This window comes from Ochlerotatus camptorhynchus, unplaced genomic scaffold (assembly GCF_037179485.1).
Source record: "Ochlerotatus camptorhynchus isolate MF236.1 unplaced genomic scaffold, CSIRO-AGI_Acam_v1.1 ptg000184l, whole genome shotgun sequence".
Taxonomy (NCBI): Eukaryota; Metazoa; Arthropoda; class Insecta; order Diptera; family Culicidae; genus Ochlerotatus; species Ochlerotatus camptorhynchus.
Genome location: NW_027040674.1, coordinates 230121 through 250856, shown reverse-complemented (window position 1 = coordinate 250856; position 20736 = coordinate 230121). Strand labels below are relative to the sequence as shown.

The window sequence follows — 20736 nt, the reverse complement described above, 5'->3', positions numbered from 1 at the left end:
GCAAATCAAAGTTGACACTCGTGGAGAATAGAAGAACTATTGGCAACTCAAAGTTGGCACTAGTGGAGAATAGAAGAACTCCGGAGAACTTTGAGATTAGGGCGTAATTGGTTTTGTAAACAAACACGTCAATCGCCGATTTCTCGCAAATTAAAGCTCAATCTAAAAAATTAACGGCACAAACAGGTAGATAAATGATTGCTCTATCATTTGGTATGATTTGTTTGCGAGATTGAATTTCAATTTACGAGAAATCGGCGATTGACGTGTTTGTTTACAAAAGCAATTACGCCCAAATCTCAAAGTTCTCCGGAACTATGAGAGTGATGACGAAATGTTGATGCCAACCGGCAAATCAAAGTTGACACTCGTGGAGAATACAAGAACTACACGGAACAAAAAAGTTTTTGAATATTACATCCAAACTGCTGCAACCAGGTCAATCCATCGGTTTATTGTTTATTGTTTATCAGTCAACAGGTAAAATGTTTACCCCAATGACACTTGTTCTACACGGTTGTGTAATATAACGTTGTACCACAGACAAACAGACGTAACTCTTCTTTGTGTATCTTCGTTCACGCATTTAACGGTTGATTTGAATATTATCAGTTTCGCGAACTACTCGCCGCAGCGCTGGCATCGGATCACTTTGACGTTTCTATACATTCTATAGAACTTTCATGCAATATTGTTTGCGAGTTAGGGAGCAAGCTTGTTTTCCGCGAGAAGCCTGAAAGATGTCGCTACTGAGGTCATATGTTTTGAGAAACTATGTTTTCAAGAAAAACTTTTTCAAAGAGTTACGTCTGTTTGTCTGTGGTTGTACGATCACAAACGAAGTGACAGACGGAGAGGCTCAAAACTTTGGTGACTAACCTGCTATTGCAATTTTTCAGTGTACCACATGGCAACACCACTACTACCACAAACGAAGTTACAGACGACTAACTGGTGAAGAAATCCATTCAAATAATGTGGTTCACTGTAATAGAATTTTCTTGGAAGCTTGTGCCATCATCCACCAGATGGGTTAGTTTTTTTGTTTTGATTTGAACAAAGTTGATTTTGTGTACAATGATTCTTTGACAGTGTGCAAAGAGTGTATCATTTCGTCATTTTTTTATGCATTTCAGTTTTGAGTAGAGTGAAAGAGATAGAACCAAAACATTCTAATACATTTGGTGAAAATGCTAGTACAATCCAGTAGTAGTGTTGCCATGTGGTACAATCCAGTAGTAGTGGTGTTGCCATGTGGTACACTGAAAAATTGAAATAGCAGGTTAGTCACCAAAGTTTTCGAGCCGCTCCGTCTGTCACTTCGTTTGTGCTACTACTGGATTGTACCAACAATCAATACGAAACTAATGATTTTAAATTGGCTCACTACTTGACTAGCCTATTGGTCCCAAGCAAATGATTAACGTACCCCATTCTAGTCGAAATTCTAGTACTACGCAATGTTTGTTTTGATACTCTATGAAAGTTTGACAGATAAAATGAGGGGTTATTGGTTTTTCCTATGTTTCGAGGGGTGATTCGACAAGCTTGGGACCGAAGATAGTACCAGAGGTGAGCCAAAAAGTTGAGCACGTTTCTTTGGGACCTACTTGTCTTAGAGTTACCTCTATGATTGTACCACATGACAACACTACTACCACAAACGAAGTTACAGACGACTTTCTCCGAAGAAATTAATTAAAATAATGTGGTTCTCTGTAATAGAATTCTAGTCCACCTTCCGCTCCTCACCGCCAGGTTCGCTAGTATTTTTGTTTTGAATTAATTCAAGTTGGTTTTGTGTGCAATGATCTGGCAACTCGCGTTCTCGCTCGCATTTACGGGGTGCTGTTTTCTCACTCATCGAAGGAAATTTTGATTAGAGTGAGAAAGTAAGAAATAGTCAGTGCGGGAGCCGTGTGCGTTACTATAGGTGCGGCAGAAGGAATGTAGTCGACTCTTTCGTTCTTACGCATGATTCATCGTTACGTTACACTAGATTATGCATAAGAACGTTGTGATAATGAAAGAGCTGACTTGTTTCCTGCTGCCTCATCAATCACATTGATCACAGCACTTGCGATTCTCCATCGGCTCGTCTCGCTGCGCGTATGTGTTTCGCGAAAATATTAATTTCAGGAAAAAAAATTATAAAAAAAAAGTGAATATCTTCCGAATCCTGCGTAGAAGTTCCGTCTTGTCGCGTCAAGAATCCGTGGGCAGTGTCGAAATAGTGTGGCACATTCCGCTGCCTTAAGTCGCTGGAAGCACACGCGTTTCGAATCTTTACTATCTCCCATCCGCTGACTCCGGAGAAGTTACGAAGTGAAAAATCTCTTGTGTGAATATTTTCCATCTTTCGTCTCGCTACGTTTCTTCCCACTGTATACCTCTGCTCATAGTTCCGTTCAGTTGGCAAGTCAAAAAACCATTCTATCAGTATTTCACGGAATCATCTTAAAATCAGCTTAAAATCGGGAAACGAACGGCCGTAAAACCATATTGACAGACGGTAGCATTTAGCCGTTCCCGAAAGTAGCAGGTCAACTTCCGTGAAGGCCACTAAAAGGAACAATCTAGTCGCCGCACTTCATTCTGCGGAACTTCTCTGCCGTTCTGGACGGCAGACGACACTATTTGGAGCACCAGAAGTAAGCGTCTATCCAAATAATGGCTCTCAGTCAGACGTCGGTGGTGAGTCATCATTAAAGTCATCATTATTTCATATATCAGCTTGAATTACGTTGATCGATATTACATTTTTTTTCTGTGTAGTCTGACCCTAAATAGATACTGCCAGCACCATCACCATTCACATCGTCATCATAATTTTCAGCCAAACCCGACAGCTGCTCCCCCAGGAAAGAAGACACACATCGTACGCAACAACTACAGCATCCGCAACGGGGAGGTTTTCGTGGAAAACAAGCTAAGTGGAACGCCAAAACTACACCAGCAGCAGCAGCAAAGACCCAGGGAGGACGATACCGATGACATCACCGCCGAAGAAGGACTGGTTATCGAAATACGTAAAGCACTACATGCTGTGAATGAAGCGGAGCACCCGCAAAAATAACCTCATCTCGCAGAAGAATGCCAACGTAACAACAAATCCTTCGGATATGCTGAGCAGTAAGTTGGGACCGCTGCCTTCGCTTTCGCCGCCGAAAGTGTACGTCAGCGATTGGCCCGATATTCGCCATGAAGATCACCGAGAAGAAGTGGGATATTCCCGCCGTACAACGTACCATGGTTACATGGTTTAGATCGCCACGGGCTCTAACCTATCCGGAAGCAACTTCTAAACTAATGTAAACTGTCGTAAGGATGCAAATAAATAAGAGTTTATAAGGGAATTTCTGCAATCGGTTGTGTTGGTGCTTATTTATTGGTTGAAATGTTATGAAAGAACATATATTTAGATGTATAGTTTTTATGTAAATATTTATTGTGAAGTATGCGGTTTATGTATTCGATGCCATAACGTATTAACAATAAAAAAAACTTTAAGAAATCATTTAGCACCCTACAATGCCGGACCAATCGCATGATACAGATACCACAGACAAACAGACATAATACATTGAATATTTGTCACTGTAAAACATCGTCGCTAAAACATTACCGCCATCTGTTGAGTACACTGTGGTGGACACTACGCTGAACAGATGGTGGTAGTGTGTAAACGTCAAATGCAAGGGAATTGACTATGCGCGCCACAGGTGGTGGTACTACCAACTACGATACTTTTAAATTTTCCGTTAAATGCTTGTTCGATGAACAAATTTCGAGTGTTATGTCTGTTTGTCTGTGCAGATACCATCTAAAAAATGTCTCGATTTAGTTTTAATAGTAAAATGTCCTCCAATGCACCTCCAATTATTCAAAATTGAGTTTTTTTTGTTTACTCAATTTTACCTAGCCCCTATTCTGTATTTCGTTCGAAACGAAATTCCTGAAAAAAAAAAATTTTGTACGAGAATTTCGTTTTGAACGAAATACACAATAGAGGTGATAGTTTCGGAAGTAGTGCGCATCATTGTGCGAATACATCGCACTACTTTCGAAACTATGTATAACGTATAGAACGAGAGTAAATTCAACTGTACCGATGGTAAAATCTATTGTAAATGATTGTTATTTCAATAAATAAAATAATCATTTGTTTTCATATGCCAATTATTTAAAAATAGCATCTCTACACAGACATAATTTGGATTGGGCAGAGATATAAAATGTATAAGCAATACATTTCATGTTACAAGTCTGAATCGATGTATATAGATTATATACATTTTCTATAATTTTTAAAGCATAACCACAAACCTATTTTGGGCCGATCAAGCAGAAAACATCAAATAAATCCATGATTTCAGAGTTAACAAGTCAATTATGGGTTTGGTACGATACTTTAGTCAATTAGCTATCGAACAAAGTCAATGCGAATGCGTGATTTGAAGCTTTGCACCCATAATTCACAAAAACAAAAGAAGCGCTCCGACCGAATCAATTTTTATCTTCATCCGATAGGCCGAAGTGAATTCATTGGCGTTTCAATGCGTTAGCCGAGTTTAGAATCCGTAGGCCGAGTTTGGCATCAAGAAGCAGTGTTAGACTTTTGACAATATCTCAACGATTTCTCTTTATTAAATCTTACGGTACGTACAGAAAGGTAAATAAATTTGGAAGCCATCAGTAAGAATAACATTTCGTTTGATGCTAAACTGTGCTAGATTAAGAAAGACTAAGTGCGTGTTTTGCTTAATAGACCGGAAAGGGGGTAGTTAACCCTACTAAAAATATCCACTAATTATATGTACTGCTTGGAAGCCTCACCCAAGCTAAGAATTATTTCCTACTACCACAAACGAAGTGACAGACGACTTACTGGCGAAGAAATCCATTTAAATAATGTGGTTCACTGTAATAGAATTTTCTTGGAAGCTTGTGCCATCATCCACCAGATGGGTTAGTTTTTTTGTTTTGATTTGAACAAAGTTGATTTTGTGTACAATGATTCTTTGACAGTGTGCAAAGAGTGCGTATCATTTTGTCATTTTTTTATGCATTTCAGTTTTGAGTAGAGTGAAAGAGATAGAACCAAAACATTCTAGTACATTTGGTGAAAATGCTAGTTCAATCTAGTAGTAGTGTTGCCATGTGGTACAATCATAGAGGTAACTCTAAGACTAGAAGGTCCCGAAATAACGTGCTCAACTTTTTGGCTCAGCTCTGGTACTCTCTTCGGCCCCAAGCTAATCGATTCACCCCTCGAAACATAGGAAAAACCAATAACCCCTCATTTTATCTGTCAAACTTTCATAGCGAATCAAAACAAACATTGCGTAGTACTAGAATTTCGACTAGAATTGGGTACGTTAATCGTTTGCTAGGGACCAATAGGCTAGTCAAGTAGTGAGCCAATTTAAAATCGTTAGTTTCGTATTGATTGTTGGTACAATCCAGTAGTAGTGGTGTTGCCATGTGGTACACTGAAAAATTGAAATAGCAGGTTAGTCACCAAAGTTTTCGAGCCGCTACGTCTGTCACTTCGTTTGTGCTACTACTAGATTGAACTAGCATTTTCACCAAATGTACTAGAATGTTTTGGTTCTATCTCTTTCACTCTACTCAAAACTGAAATGCATGTGGTACAATACAGTAGTAGTGGTGTTGCCATGTGGTACACTGAAAAATTGCAATAGCAGGTTAGTCACCAAAGTTTTCGAGCCACTCCGTCTGTCACTTCGTTTGTGATATAACCGATTACAAATATTTTACTATTCGGTTCATTAATCGATTATTCTAATGAAAATCGGTTATCACTAGAAGAATGTGAAACGTAATTTCAAATATAAGGACCATACATAAATAATGATACAATTTGAAAGGGACCGGGGCTAATCACAAATTACGTCCCCACGGTAACTGAAATAAACACGAGTGCGGACCGGTAGATAGTACCAGAGCTGAGCCAAAAAGTTGAGCACGTTTCTTCGAGACCTACTAGTCTTAGAGTTACCTCTATGGTTGTACCACATGACAAAACTACTACTGGATTGTACTAGAATTTTCACCAAATGTACTTGTTCTATCTCTTTCACTCTACTCAAAACTTAAATACATAAAAAAAATGACTAAATGATACACTCTTTGCACCACAAACGAAGTGACAGACGGAGCGGCTCGAAATTTGATTTGACGCACTTACATTTGAAATTTTCGAGTGTACCTCACGACAACACTATCTACTTATATGTACTAGCTTGAAGTAGTTGATGCTATTGGGGCACCGACAAACCGACATGAATGATCATACAAATTACAAAGAAAATTCTGATCAAAGCACAAAAGTAATGACATCTGCCGCCGTGTTCGCGGAGAATATTTATCCTAGCCACGGACACGCGTACAAAATTTATGAGTTGGTTCGTGTCTAATCTATTTAGGACAAATTATTTTTATCTAGATAAAACATTTCTATGGTTTTGACAAATGGGATCACTGCATATTTGAATCGGCCGTTATGGATTCTCGATCAAGAGTTAAGTTTAAGTTTCATGTCGGTTTGTCGGTGATTAGGGTACCGCCTGTTTCTCTAACGAAAATTGAAAGGGAGAACCTGTTGTCCAACAGCATGTCACCAACAATCAATGCGAAACTAACGATCTCCAATTGACAAATCCAAGTTTCAATTGGCCACCATGGCGCTGCAATCGCAGCGGTGATAAGTCCGAAATAATGTGTCAAACTGAATACATTTTTGAAATTTCAACCAAAAAACTATTATTTTGTATTTATTCTAGCGAGTTTCTATGGGAGTCAGAACATGATCCGAGCAAAAAAGTAGTACTCGTAATAATGGTATATAATTCTGAATTTGATCGTGCTTTGTTTCGAAAATATCTTCCAAATAAACAAACATCATCCAGATCACCCAATTCGTCCACCGACTAAATCTATTGCCACTTAAAAATTAATTTCAGTCGGTGTATTAATCAACAGATTAAATCGTTTTTCGTCGAGTGCTACACCGAGCAATCGGCCTATTTAATAGTTTTTCGTCGATTTATTTAGTCGATCAACTTTGTCTGTTGTTTATTCGGCAGATGATTTCAAACCTTAACATGTTTTCAGTAAATTATAAGTCTTGAAGTAGCTTTTTATTTAAGAACAATGCATTACAAAATAGTTTTATGCATTTTGTACAAGATTCATCCATGCTGACAAGAAATTTTCATGAAATTACATTGAAACTAAATAATTTTGCAAACAATCAATGAAATTTTCAAGGGCTGTCACAGACTTATCACCGTCGGTTAGTGCTTATTCCTGCCACCAGGCGCGCATGAGTTTAAGTTGGATTTCTCAATTGGCTCACTCCTTGACCAGCCTATTGGTCCCAAGCAAATTGACTAACGTACCCCATTCTAGTATAAATTCCAGTACTACACTATGTTTGTTTTGATTCACTATGAAAGTTTGACAGATAAAATGAGGAGTTCGTTGATTTTCCTTTGTTTCGAGGAATGCATCGATTAGCTTGGGACCGAAGAGAGTACCAGAGCTGAGCCAAAAAGTTGACCACGTTTCTTCGGGACCTTCTGGTCTTAGAGTTACCTCTATGCTAATACCATAGAGGTAACTCTACGACCAGAAGATCCTGAAGAAAAGTGCTCAACTTTTTGGCTCAGCTATGGTACTCTCTTCGGTCCCAAGCTAATCGATGCATCCCTCGAAACATAGGAAAATCCACGAACCCCTGTTATTTGTTTTATCGCGCGTTCGAAAGTAATTTATAGTAAGAAATATAAAATCATGCTAAACATAAAATACTTTTAAGATAAACTTGAAAATCATGTTTAAAATAAACGTATTTATTTACGTTTATTTTAAACGAAGATATCAAACAAAACAGAAATATTCGTGTTTATTTTCAAACGAATATTTTTTAAATAAACGTAACATGATTTTTATTTTAAACATTGATGTCACATGATTTTGAACATGAAATACGTTTGAAATCAACCTAGTTTATTTTTGTGGACAGAACAAACTGAGTTTACGTTTATATTTATCTCAAATATTTTTATTCCGATAATATTTTTTTCTGCGTGATATGAACATGAGCATTAATGATATAATAATAATGAGCACTATACAAAAACTATACGAGTTTTACCATGGATGAGCCTGAGTTTTATTATACAAATAAGACTCGTGCTCATAGTTTGTCATGCAAAAAAAAAAATTTGTTCTTCGCGGCAGCTTTCAATTTCGTCCGCTTGGCCGTGCTTATTCCGCTCCGTCGGCCTGGTTTTTTGTTGTTGGCCATTGGCCCTCCAACGTAGAACCGAGCGATCATATTATAAATCGTAGATTTCTTGTGGCCCTCCGTCAAAAACTACCTCGCCACCCCCGATTTCGGATGCTGTCCAAGCATCCGAAAGACATGCTTCCGGAGAAAACACTGTTCCGCAACCTTTATTGTAAACAAACGAAAACACACTGAGCACGAACAACGCCCACAAAGAGGAGAACAAAACCACACAGTTGATTTGATAACTAATTGAGATTGCGTGCTTAACCAAAGTAACCATACAATCAGGATAAAACGCTGTCCAGACTGAGCAGTTATAACATGTTATAACGGTTGTTAAATAATTGCAACACAGAAACCACCATCAAGATAGCGCTATAACATGTTATAACTCTGTAGTCTGAACGTACTATAATGCAAAAAGTGCAATATAATACCAATGACATTTATATAAGGTCTGGGCCAGCAGGCAGCTTGCTGGTGTTAGAAGCAAAAATGTTGTAAACATTGCTGAACATCTGCGAACAGATAGATACACACTGAAGTCTTTTTTTACACGGTTTTTTTTACGCGGTTTTTTTTACACGGATTTTTTACACGGTTTTCCACGATTTACACGGTACGTTTTTAACGATTTCTCGACAACGATACAACCTATCGACTTGATTCCAATCACATTATCCGTTTCAAGCTATTTGTAATCGAATGGCATACTTAAAAAAAAAAAATCACAATTTTTGGTGTAAATACAGAAATTTTTAAAATATGTCTATATGGACCATATCATGCTTTAATTACAAATGGCATCAAAATCCGATTTCAGTTCAGCTTCGAACCTGTTCGGATACGGTTGTGTATAAGTTTATTTCTGTTTTGTGCGTGCGTTCGCTGATTTTGCCAGATTAGCGCTGGCACTCTGCCTCCCGGACGGTTATACGTGTGTGATTGGTGGTTTTCTCGCTTTCCGAGAAGTTTTGGAATCGAAAAAGAAAACGTGATGCATCATGTTTGCAGGCATCAGAAGAAGTGTCGCTATCTGCGTTGTTTGTTTTTTTTTCTTCGCTTGTGCTCCCGGTACAGAAATTTGTGGCGTCGCGTGTGATAGTTTTTGATTTCAGTTTGTTTACGCGTTGTATGATTTTGTGAGCGGTCGCTTCGTGTTCGCGTCATGGAGCAATCGACTACATTCGACCAGAGGATTGATCCCCGTAGGGCGGGTCTATGATCGGAGCTACTACACCAAGCGTGACATAGCTGCTTGCAAGGGATTCAGTTGGACTGATTTGGTGAGATTGTTCCATTTTTCTACTTGTGTCTATTTAAACTTAATTTCTATGAATGCGTATCGTTTGGAATCATTTGATTCGGATGAGACTCTTAACTTTTATTTGTTTACATTGTGTTTCAATTGGTATTCTTAAGAACTTCATAAAATAAGGTTTCAATATTTAAATTGAGCAGATCGACTAGCCTGGTGGCTGCCGCTTTTGCTTACTGAGTAGAAGACCGTCGGGGATCCACATTGTAAAGATTCCCTATTTTCAGCTTTTTTACAGGCTGGAGTTGTTGTTTGAACCATTTAGTTTATCAATTTAATATATCTGTATAACAATTATTCACAAGCATTCTTCCAGGTCAATTCAAGAATAGTTTGATGATGATAAATCTTCCTAATATTCACATTATATGACCCGATCCTGTCAATCTCTCCGCGCATCAGACTGTTATTTTTCAATAATTCCACATAATTGTAATTTCATACCTTCCTCCTTCAAGATGAATGTTTAAGATACACATACTTTGCTAGCTGACAAAATGGGGTCATTGCTGTATAATTATTCTCTTTTTGCAGCCTTCATTCAGACTGGATCTATTGATTTAAATTATTTGAGTTTTCTTCCAGCTCTTTGATGACGGAACATCACTAGATTTATACTGTGATGATTCACTCTTACAGTTTTCACCCTGGTTTTGTCTGTTGATTTGATTTGTTTGAATTGGTTTTCAGCTCTTTTGTGTTGGCAGTCGCGGGCGATCAATTTTGCTCATGCTCATGCTCTAAGTTCATTTTCAGCATTTCGATGATGGAACGTCTTCAGATTTATATTATAAGGGGGCTTATTACGGATGTCACATCACGGTGAAAAGTTGTCACTTGTCGTCACGGTGAAGTGATTCCCATTTGATTTGTACGGTAATCAAAGGCTCTTATTCTGAGTATCACTTTCTTATCACCGTGTAGTGACACCCGTAATAAGGCCCAATGATACACCATTTGGTTTTGGCTTCGGGCAAATCCAAGTATAATGCATGATAACACTGATTAATTTAACACCATGGTCGCATCACTTATCAAGGTGAATCCTGATCCAACGAACCCAACTTACTAACAAAATCTCCTTTTCTGTGTCTTTTGTTGGAAATTTCAGGGTTACATCTTCCTTATTGGGAGCTGAGGAGACATAGAGCTGCATCATATTGTATGTAAAATAATTATTATTTTCATTGCGGAATACCAGTTTTTTTATCCATATAAATGTATTTTCATTATTACGTATTTTAATGTTCTGATATATTTCATTTCTCCATTACATATGTTTACTATATATATAAATAAATACTGGGTTGGGAGGGAGCATCAGGGTATCATTTGACCTGAAACTGGACGATTGGAGTGGTATGACAACCGGAGTCTAGGAGGGAATAAACACTATCATTTTCTTTATCCTACCGATTCGATTGTGATGGTGTGAATTCTACTCCAACAGTTTCAGTGAGATTGACGCGCCCTTCTTAACAAACCATCCTGTAGGAAGCTTAATAAGTATTGCGAATTGCGTTATTCGATTTGTTGGATCGTATCGTTGGAAGGAGATTCTTAAATTCCCGTGGATTTCGCGTAAGTGTCTCTGCTTACGGGTCCACCCCACCGTTTTTGGCCCTTCATACAGCGATATTGTGAATTCAGATCGGTAGCTCAAATTGATCTTGCTATTAAGTGGAGCTGCATACAAGACAAGATCTTCGAAGGGATGGTGGCTACCTTACATACATACATACAATGGCATCAAAATCCGATTTTTTAAAAACATTTAAGCATGCGAAAAATCAAAATCTCGTAGGTTTTTTTTTACACGGTTTTTTTTACACGGACCGTATCCCCCGTGTAAAAAAAGACCTGAGTGTACGTCACTGCCGACATACTGAGAACAGATAGAAATACGTCACTGCCAACAGCTGTTTCGTGTAAAAAGATAAACATTGCAATATAATACGAACACCACTAACCATTTGCACATTTCACTAACACCAATAAGCCCTTTGTCCCAGACCTTACATAAACGTCATTGATATAATACTAATATATATGACTAAGGGATTGTCCATTAATTATGTCACACTTTTAGGGAGAGGAGGGATTTTGGAAGCTGTGACGAGCAATACAAAAAAAAATAATGTCCATACAAAAAATGTGATAGAGGGAGCAGAGGGTTTGGGGCCAAATTTGCGTGACATAATTAATGGACCTTCCCTAATGTAAAAATGTAAACCTCTATATCAGCCTTATATTGCAAAAAAGGACTCATGGCATCAGAAATGCAGAAACTGCCCTGTTTTAATAATTTTCACAATAGTTTGCTCTTTTCACACAGAAATGTTTGTCGTCAAGTGCGCGAGGTGTAACGTATAGGAAAATGACGCTAGTAATTTGATTTACTGGTGTTATCAGCAGTTCTGGGATTTTGTTTGATTACTGTTCAGTAATGAATATAATGAATAATGAATACTGAAAACTCGGTACTCTATTTTATTGAGTTTTTTCATTCATTGTAAAGTTGTTATTATACGGTAAATTTAGAACTTGCTAATACCGTATTCAGTAGTTTGTTCGCGAAAGCTGCTGACCATCAGTAGTTTTATTGAGAATAGCTGAATGATCGGTAATTTTTGTCATTTACAGTTACAAAACTACCGAACATGAAAACCGTGATTAATGGTGTATATCCAGCGGTTAAAACTTTCTATCCTGTGCTAATGGTAAGGACATGGCTTTCTCTACAAACAGCTATAATAGGAGGCGAAATGTGTAGATAGCATTTTTATTACAATACAAATACAGTAAAGGACATTCAACGCTCCAGACCAAAGTACAAATGCATACTTTGCTGATAGCTCATGGTACTCAGCTAAATGACTTCATAGCTCCCTCCAAATAAGATTTGCTAGGTGACTTCCATTCCTCCATCGTAAAATTTTCGCATCATATTTCTCTGATCGTTTGGCAATGGCAGCGTTCAGTTCATCATAGCAACTATACCCATCACGTGGGCAGGCATATCCATTCTCAGTCAGTCGCAGCATTGGACATACATCGTTTTTACCATCTCCTATATAGAAGACTTTATCATACTCCGTGTTGGCTTCGTTAAATTGTTTCTCTAAAAAATCCTCTAAAATTTTTCCTTTACAGAGGTTCTTTGAGCTTAGACTGCATTCAGTTTGATTGTGGAAGGAATGCACTTCCAGTAAGCCGTTGCTGTTGAATTTAGCCGGGTTTGTAAATGTAGTGTGTATATATTTCTCGATGTCATTAAAATCGTTCCAGGCCTTGATGAATTCGGAGTTAGAATCGCTTATGATGATAATATGAAAATTATTCGCAGCCATTTCTTTGATGCACGATTTTAATCCAGGTACTTCAGGGATAGCACGAATAGCTGATTTAATATCAGAAGGCGTGAAACCATTTTGATTCAATAGACGGAATATTCGCTGCATAAATGGGATCCAACCACAACTACGTACTATGCTCTTGATTTCCGGTGAAATCAAACTTTGATCCAAAAGATCCCGCACGACAATATCTGTGTTGTATTCGCTAATAGTGTGATCGAAATCGAATACTGCCAGTCGTCTCAGAATGCACCCTTTGGATGATATCATGTTGTCCTAGAAAAGACTGCTGTTGTTGATCATTATATAAATAGTTTGTTTATATGCACTCATGCGATTATTTTGTTTATGCGAGATCCGCTACGAACAAAACTTAAAAAATAGTACCGAAACAAAGATACATGCATTGAATATCCTCCTACGCTGAAAGCATATGCAATTTTTGACGATACCTTGCATTTAGCCAAAACATGTTTATTGTAGCGTGAAAGTAATTGTGATCAAGCATTTTGTTTCCCTTTTGGTATCCTTTTTCGTGTAAACAATCTTACAATAGTGTTAATCGTAGTATCAACGCAACTGTACCATCCTCACTACACCATCCAATAAAATATAATATGACACCTATCTTATTTTTGGATTTCAACTTCAAGCTTTATTTGCCTGCTGATTATTGCTGTACTGATCAACGAGTAAAATCTAGCTTGTACTAATTTAATTAAAAGAAAAATACTGCATTATTGTCACTTACAAATATTCGAATACCAATACTTACAATTAAAAATCTCTCGAGAATCAATATTATCACACACAAAAACCTGAGATCTCAATTTCGATACACTTTGTTGGAAATACTGAACGCGTTGCCGGTTCATATACGACTGACAGTTACAGGTTTATTTATATTTTATTGGCGATCTTACGATAACATAAAGCGTCACTTATGGCAAATACACTCAAAAATATTAGTAAACATAGATTTAAATTTAATCATTTTATAGTTAAACACTTTTTACACATTGGAGAGATAAGTTTTTTTTTTCAAAATTATACTAAGTCCAAATAACGGCATGGAATTCGTCCAGTGTATATAAAAATAGCAAAGTTTCGTCATGTCAAACGAGTCAGAAATTGTTTTATTTTCTAATATTTTTTCGCGTCGTTTACGGTTTTTCATATGTAGATCGGTTCGAAAGTTTTAATTTCTATCCATTTAAAACTGTTATATGTAGTATAGGCTTTTGAAGCAAATTTCTCTTTATTTTCATGTAACATCTAAGTGAAAATTGCTCAAAGTGAAAAGATCTCTCCCCAATCCACTAGAAAGCAACGTAAATTTTATAGAACTTTCTAAGTGAATTTTATTACACTTTCACTTAAGGTGATTCCCTGTAGCGTCCTTTTTCGTGTTACACTTCGCAATTTCACATGTAAAAATAATAAGGTTTCTGTGAATGCACGTAGCTGAAACAACTACTTGTTGTTTACTGCGGAGAAGCAAGCAATGTCTGAATTTTGCAGATGTGTAAACCTCGTAGATCTTGAGTTGTGTGCTCTTTAAAATGTGAGATGTGTTGGAAAAATGGACTCTACAAGGAAACACCTTAAATTTTAGTAGCAATCCGTAGCATCCAAACTGTTGTTAGGCATTCTAAAATGATTTTTTGGAATATTAAAAGTAACTGGATAGATATTGGTTTATTTATATTATTGTTCAGCTTAATGCAGATGGTTTCTTAATAGGGGAAAAGTAGTTGCTCTGAAACACAACCCTAATAAAATTTGTATGGTTATTTTGCTTAACGACGTGTTTGGAGTATCATCCAAGCCATTTGTGGAAAAGTTCGACAATTTGGGTTATCGTTCGTTTATGGTATTTTTTTATTAGGGAATGTATCCACATGCCGAAATTGAGCTCTCAAGGACGTTGTTTACCCCCTGACGATAATAGGTTTAGGTATTGCCGAAGCCAACTTTTCCCCTATATATTTACTCGTTTAAGCTTATTGTCAATCCAATGTAATGCAACAGGGAAGCTCTCCAGGTAGAAATTTCTTGCGTATTCCAGCCACCCCCAACCAGCTGCACTTCCTCTGCCAATCTTTCGGGTGAGATGGTAAGCAAATCAAACTCATCGATTCCTCGTTCTACAAAAATATATGATTAGTAAATGGTGTATGATGACGAAAATAGAACAACTTACTTGTCAGAAAATACAACAAATCCAATGGTAGTTGCAAATCTAGTGAAATGATCTTACATGAAATTCACGTGAAATTTATATACATTTCATCTAAGTTTCAAAGCTTATCACATTGCTTTTAGTATGACTTGTGATGAATTTTATTAACGTCATAATTTATAATATCTATAGGTTACGTGTTTTTTTCAAGTGAAATTTATGTGACAAATTTTTTGAGTCTACGATTTGACAGGTAGCAAAACGTCATTACCATTTTTCACATCATTTCCATCTGCAGACCATGGTCTACCGTCACTTAAATTCATCAATACTAAGTGTGAATACTCTCTCTTTATTCCAAACTATACGTCGGTCAGGAGAGTTGCGATTTAGCGTAACTTTTAATCTATTTAGATTTCACAATCTGTTGAGTGTAGGAGAACTAGAAAAAATAATGATGGTATCATGATTTTGCTAAAATATTCCATACAGTGTGGCACTCCAACCCACTACAGGAAAGTCAAATAAATATTACAATTCCAATCAAACACTTGCATCTTCCGGGATCTGTTCCAGAGTTTTCCAGAAGTCATTTTGGACTTATGGTTATGACTAAAAAACTCCATCCCTAGTACGAATCGTTCGTGACAACTTCTATTCGACTTATATCAGTCATAAACAGGCTGCTTATACTTTTCGAGATGGAAATGTGCTACTTGGGTTGAGTGTGACACGTTAAATTTCCACAGCAAATCCAATTGAATATTATTACGATGCCAATATAATATGACGCTAATGTAGTAAACCTTCCAGGATCTGATTCAAGGGCATCTTTGGGGAAGTCGAAATTAATCGTTTTTCATATGGTCGCTTGTATGAAAAAGTTGTTCCCTGTAAATCATTTCAGACCAATGAGTGCGACACATAAAATCATTATAGAAATTATATTGTATATTTTGAATATTACATTAGATGAGCGGAAAGAGTGGATCATGGATTAAACCTGGCATAATATTGTGGAGCTTAGCGAAGCAAAAACCGCGATAGAGATTGGGTGGGAACCAGAGGAACCAACAACGAAGCCTGTCAACGGTAGTCGGCTCTATATAGAGAAGGAAGTAAACGGTAATTGCAGACGGGACAAGCGAGTGTGGGTGGACTCCCTGATCGACGAAGGAGAGATGCAGCAACAACCGGCTATATCCACCTCCTCAGCGATATATCACGACGTCTGATTGGAGCAAGGATGAATCCAAAGATGCCTATGAAAGACGCGACTGGACAGTTGCTTACTGACCCCAGTAACCAGCTGAAACGTTGGAATTGTAATATTCACTTTGGCTTGTTATGTTGCACTCCATGGAATATTTCAGCCAGGAACATTAGTTCAAAATTACTCCGAATGCCCTAGTACCCCGAATGGCCATTACCCCGAAATTAAGACAAATGGAAGAACAGCAAGGGATCAAAAGAAGGGTACATTTTTTAGAAGGAAATTTCGTTTTGGAACTTAGGTATACTGAATACAAATGATAATTTTTTATTGGAATTTAGAAGCACTTAATTTGCTAATATATTTATTTTGTCTAGGTACATATAAGAGCATTTTTAAAATTGATTCATGTAAATCAGTGAAGCAAGAGTTCACTATGATTCGCGAACTTTTCCCTACGCATAGCGCATTATTGTGTGATTACTACGCAATCACAAAAGGCCGAATCACGAAAGGCCAAAAACACAAAAAGCCGAAAAAACTACGAGTTTTTTCGGCCTTTTGTTAATTTGTTAATTTGTTTTTAATAAATTATATTACATTTTTAAAATAAAGTTAGAATTATTATTATTATGCATCTTCGAAATAAAATATAACGGAAGCTACTTAATAGCCATTCGATTTTCGTAATGAAAATTAAAAAAAAAAAACTTAAAATTTGGGCAGCTTTATTTTTATGTTTGTTTGAGTGTTTAACGATGATTTAATGACAAGATGGCTTCGTTTTTTGTGAATGCGATTCAACGAGGCGGCTCAGTTGTAAGAGCAGAAAGGCTTCAGATTGTGAACAGCGAACAGCAAATTAAGTGTTTCTAAATTCCAATAAAAAACTATCATTGATTCTATAACATTCCCCAGAAAACCATTCCCCAGAATGCACCTTTTCTCTGAAAAGCTTTCCCCAGAATGTACCATTCCCCAAAAAAGCATTCCCCAGAGTTTATCATTCCCCAGAAAAGATGATGAAATTAGTAATTTATCACTTTTTTTTTGGTCATTTGATATTATATTTCAGTTTTATATATTACAGAACAGCTTAATATACATATTTTATTTATTACAAAGCGCCAATGCAAGGCCCAGAATATGGATCTCTCCATCCATTGACGTAGAAAAACGTAGTAAGCTTAATCCTTTCCGAATATTTCAGAGTTTTAGGCACAATGATTTTTCTAATGTAAGGCGTCCATAAATATACAGGTCCGCAAGTATCTTGCACACTGATAAATACATCTTCTGAATACAAATTTTCTCGATAAATTTTACACATTTGATTTAATATATTTTTCATGATTAAACTCTCTGATTAGTTTCACTTTACTAAATTGATGATACACTAAGTTTACTTTTATGGAACTATGTATTTATCAATTCCAAACCATTTTAAAGCTCTTTAGAAAATGACAACCTTCAATTTTTCGAGCACTTCGTTCACCATTTAAAAAGTCAAAGGGTCTAATATGCAATCCAATTCAACCAGTCGGAAACTGTTAAACCTTATCAAAGAATTGTTCGACCTGAGTTGAAGAATTTCTCGTTACGGATTGAAAAATCGGTGTATGGAACGTTGAACTATCGATTACAAATTTATAACATTATTCCACACGTTATTATCCCAAATGGTCATTACCCCGAATCCCTTGCCAAAAGCTATTGATTACATATTTTCCTTATATATTCTTTATCATATATTTAACGAATTGATTATGTTCTCTTTTGTATATTAAAAGAAGGGAATATTCCCTTCTTTATCGTATATCCAAAGAATAAATTATTTCCTATTGTTATATTTTCAAAGATGGGAAACCCCCTTGAGCCATTGAGGGGCTGTTCATTAACTACGTAGACAGTTTTTTTTTTTGGATTCTTGACCCCCTCCCCCCTTCCCCCTGCGTAGATAATTTTCAATACAAAATTTTTAAAATTGGTATGGACCGTGCACAATTGCCAACCCCCCCCAAACTGTCTACGTAGTTTATGAACAGACCCTAAGAAGTTTTTCTTTTCTTTTTATATACGCGAAAGAAGATTCCAGGAGTGACTATAATAAACAAAAATAGTCAATCTAATACACTGGAGTCGCTTTTTACGCGGTTTTTTTTTACACGGTTTTTTTTTACGCGGATTTCGGAATTTACGCGGTTTTTTTTTACGCGGATTCCGGAATTTACGCGGTTTTTTTTTACGCGGATTTTGGTTTTTTTTTACGCGGATTTCAGAATTTACGCGGTATATTGCTTTTTACGCGTTTTATTCTTACACGGTCTTTTTTTACTCGGTTTTTTTTTACGCGGTTTTTTTTTACGCGGATTCCGGAATTTACGCGGTTTTTTTTTACGCGGGACGTATCACCCGCGTAAAAAGCGACTCCAGTGTACATGGCATACTTTTCTGGGGAATGGTTCATTCTGGGAAATGCTTTTCTGGGGAATGGTTTTCTGGGGAATGGTTTTCTGGGGAATGGTTTTCTGGGGAATGGTGCATTCTGGGGAATGAGATTCTGGGGAATGGTTTTCTGCGGAATGGTTTTTTGGGGAATGTTATAGAATCCTATCATTTGTAATCAGTATAAATTAGAAAAGGAAATTTCCTTCTCAAAAATTTACACTTCTTTTGATCCCTTGCTGTTCTTCCATTTGTCTTAATTTCGGGGTAGTGGCCATTCGGGGTAGTGTACTATTCGGGGTAACGGCGTTCGGGGTAGTGTATCGTTCGGGGTAGTGTACCGTTCGGGGTTATGGCGTTCGGGGTTATGGCGTTTGGGGTTATGGCGTTCGGGGTTATGGCGTTCGGGGTTATGGCGTTCGGGGTTATGGCGTTCGGGGTAGTATCACAGAATAATTATAATACCACAGACAAACAGACGAAACTCTTTAAATAAGTGTTCCTTAAATATATCGTCGTTCAACTCACTAACGACATCTCGCGAGCTATTCGCGGAAAAAATCTTGCTTGCCAAGTCTCAAACAATATTGCATACAAGTTCGAAAGAATGTATAGAAACGTCAAAGTGATCCGATACTGTGGTGGAGGATTCGCGCAACTAACAATACAGTACTTGTTCGCTAACTGGGCTACACGGAGAACAAATTATAGCAGACACAATTATTTTTCCGGTCAAAATAACTATATTGTTCAATTGTTTTAGAGATAACCCGAAACTATAGTTGATTTGACTATATATAGAGGGCAACAACTATAGTCCATAGTTGGCTCCTCGGTTGGCTCAACTATATTTTTCAGTAGATGAACAAACGTCAAACTCCAAAATACAACTATGCTTTAGTTGATTCAAGAAAACTATTGTTAGGAAAGCAACATTTTACAATGTTTAAGGAAGTTTGTTTTGCTTCTTTATCGATCTCAAAAACATAACTGCAAAATCATAAAAAAGTGACCAAGAACATTTAACTTAGATTTGAACCGTGTTCATCTGCGTGAGAGCCAGCTATCATATCGCCTGTTCTACGCATCACAAGTTAAAAGTGTGTGGATTTATGATGATCACTTGAAACCAAAGTATATAAATAAATTACATTTGGCGGTTGTTATAATTGATCAAAGTTATAGTTGAATTGAGTATAAGATGAACAGTTGAATCTATTAGGTAGATATGATTGAGTTGACGGTCGAATTAATGTTGAAATAACTATAGGTTTCTTTAAAACAACAATATTTTTCCATGTGAAAGTAACTATTAGGATTGTTATCTTAACTTAACGAATTTGTTCTCCGTGTAGCGCTTGGTAGATTACCTTTTCGTGCGTTACTGGCAATAAGGTCTACCACCGAAGCCTGGTTCGAACTACTTCAAACTAGGGAAACAGAATTATTTTGTAATCAATGGAACACATCTTAGTCTTTTTTACTTTGTATGTCTTGTTGAAAGTGAAAAGACTCGGCTTTGTCCACCGAGGATGATCTTGAAACAAGGAAAAAAGAGCTAGGTAGTTATTTTTCATCTACGTGATTCCTAATCTTTTATTCGCTGTTCTCTAGTTTGAAGTGGTTAAGACTAGGATTCTGATGCATGACCATCCATGCATGACCGATGATCGGTGTTATTGCTTGATTTTGTTGCTAAGGAATCCGTTTTTGACTGCAAAAGGGCGCGCCTTTGGAGGGTGTTCCAACACTCCAAAGGGTATAAAGAGCGGGACTTTACAATTAATGTCGGATCCTTGCGATAAAGGCAAGAATGACAACTGTATCAAAACCGATTACTTCTTCATTTCTCAATAGTGATCTGCCCATAATCGCATATCAGTCCCACCGTTGCTTGATTTC

The 20736-nt window shown here is 37.0% G+C and overlaps 1 protein-coding gene across 1 annotated transcript; it reads right to left on the bottom strand.

The window, feature by feature from the left end:
- Positions 1 to 12386: 12386 nt before the first annotated feature.
- LOC135702073 (pyridoxal phosphate phosphatase PHOSPHO2) lies at positions 12387 to 13855 on the bottom strand. The gene is made up of 2 exons (XM_065223061.1): positions 13770 to 13855; positions 12387 to 13270 (listed from the first exon to the last, which is right to left on the bottom strand). The coding sequence occupies exon 2, from the start codon at positions 13262 to 13264 to the stop codon at positions 12518 to 12520; it is 747 nt and encodes a 248-aa protein (XP_065079133.1). The 5' UTR covers positions 13265 to 13270; positions 13770 to 13855; the 3' UTR covers positions 12387 to 12517.
- Positions 13856 to 20736: the final 6881 nt, after the last annotated feature.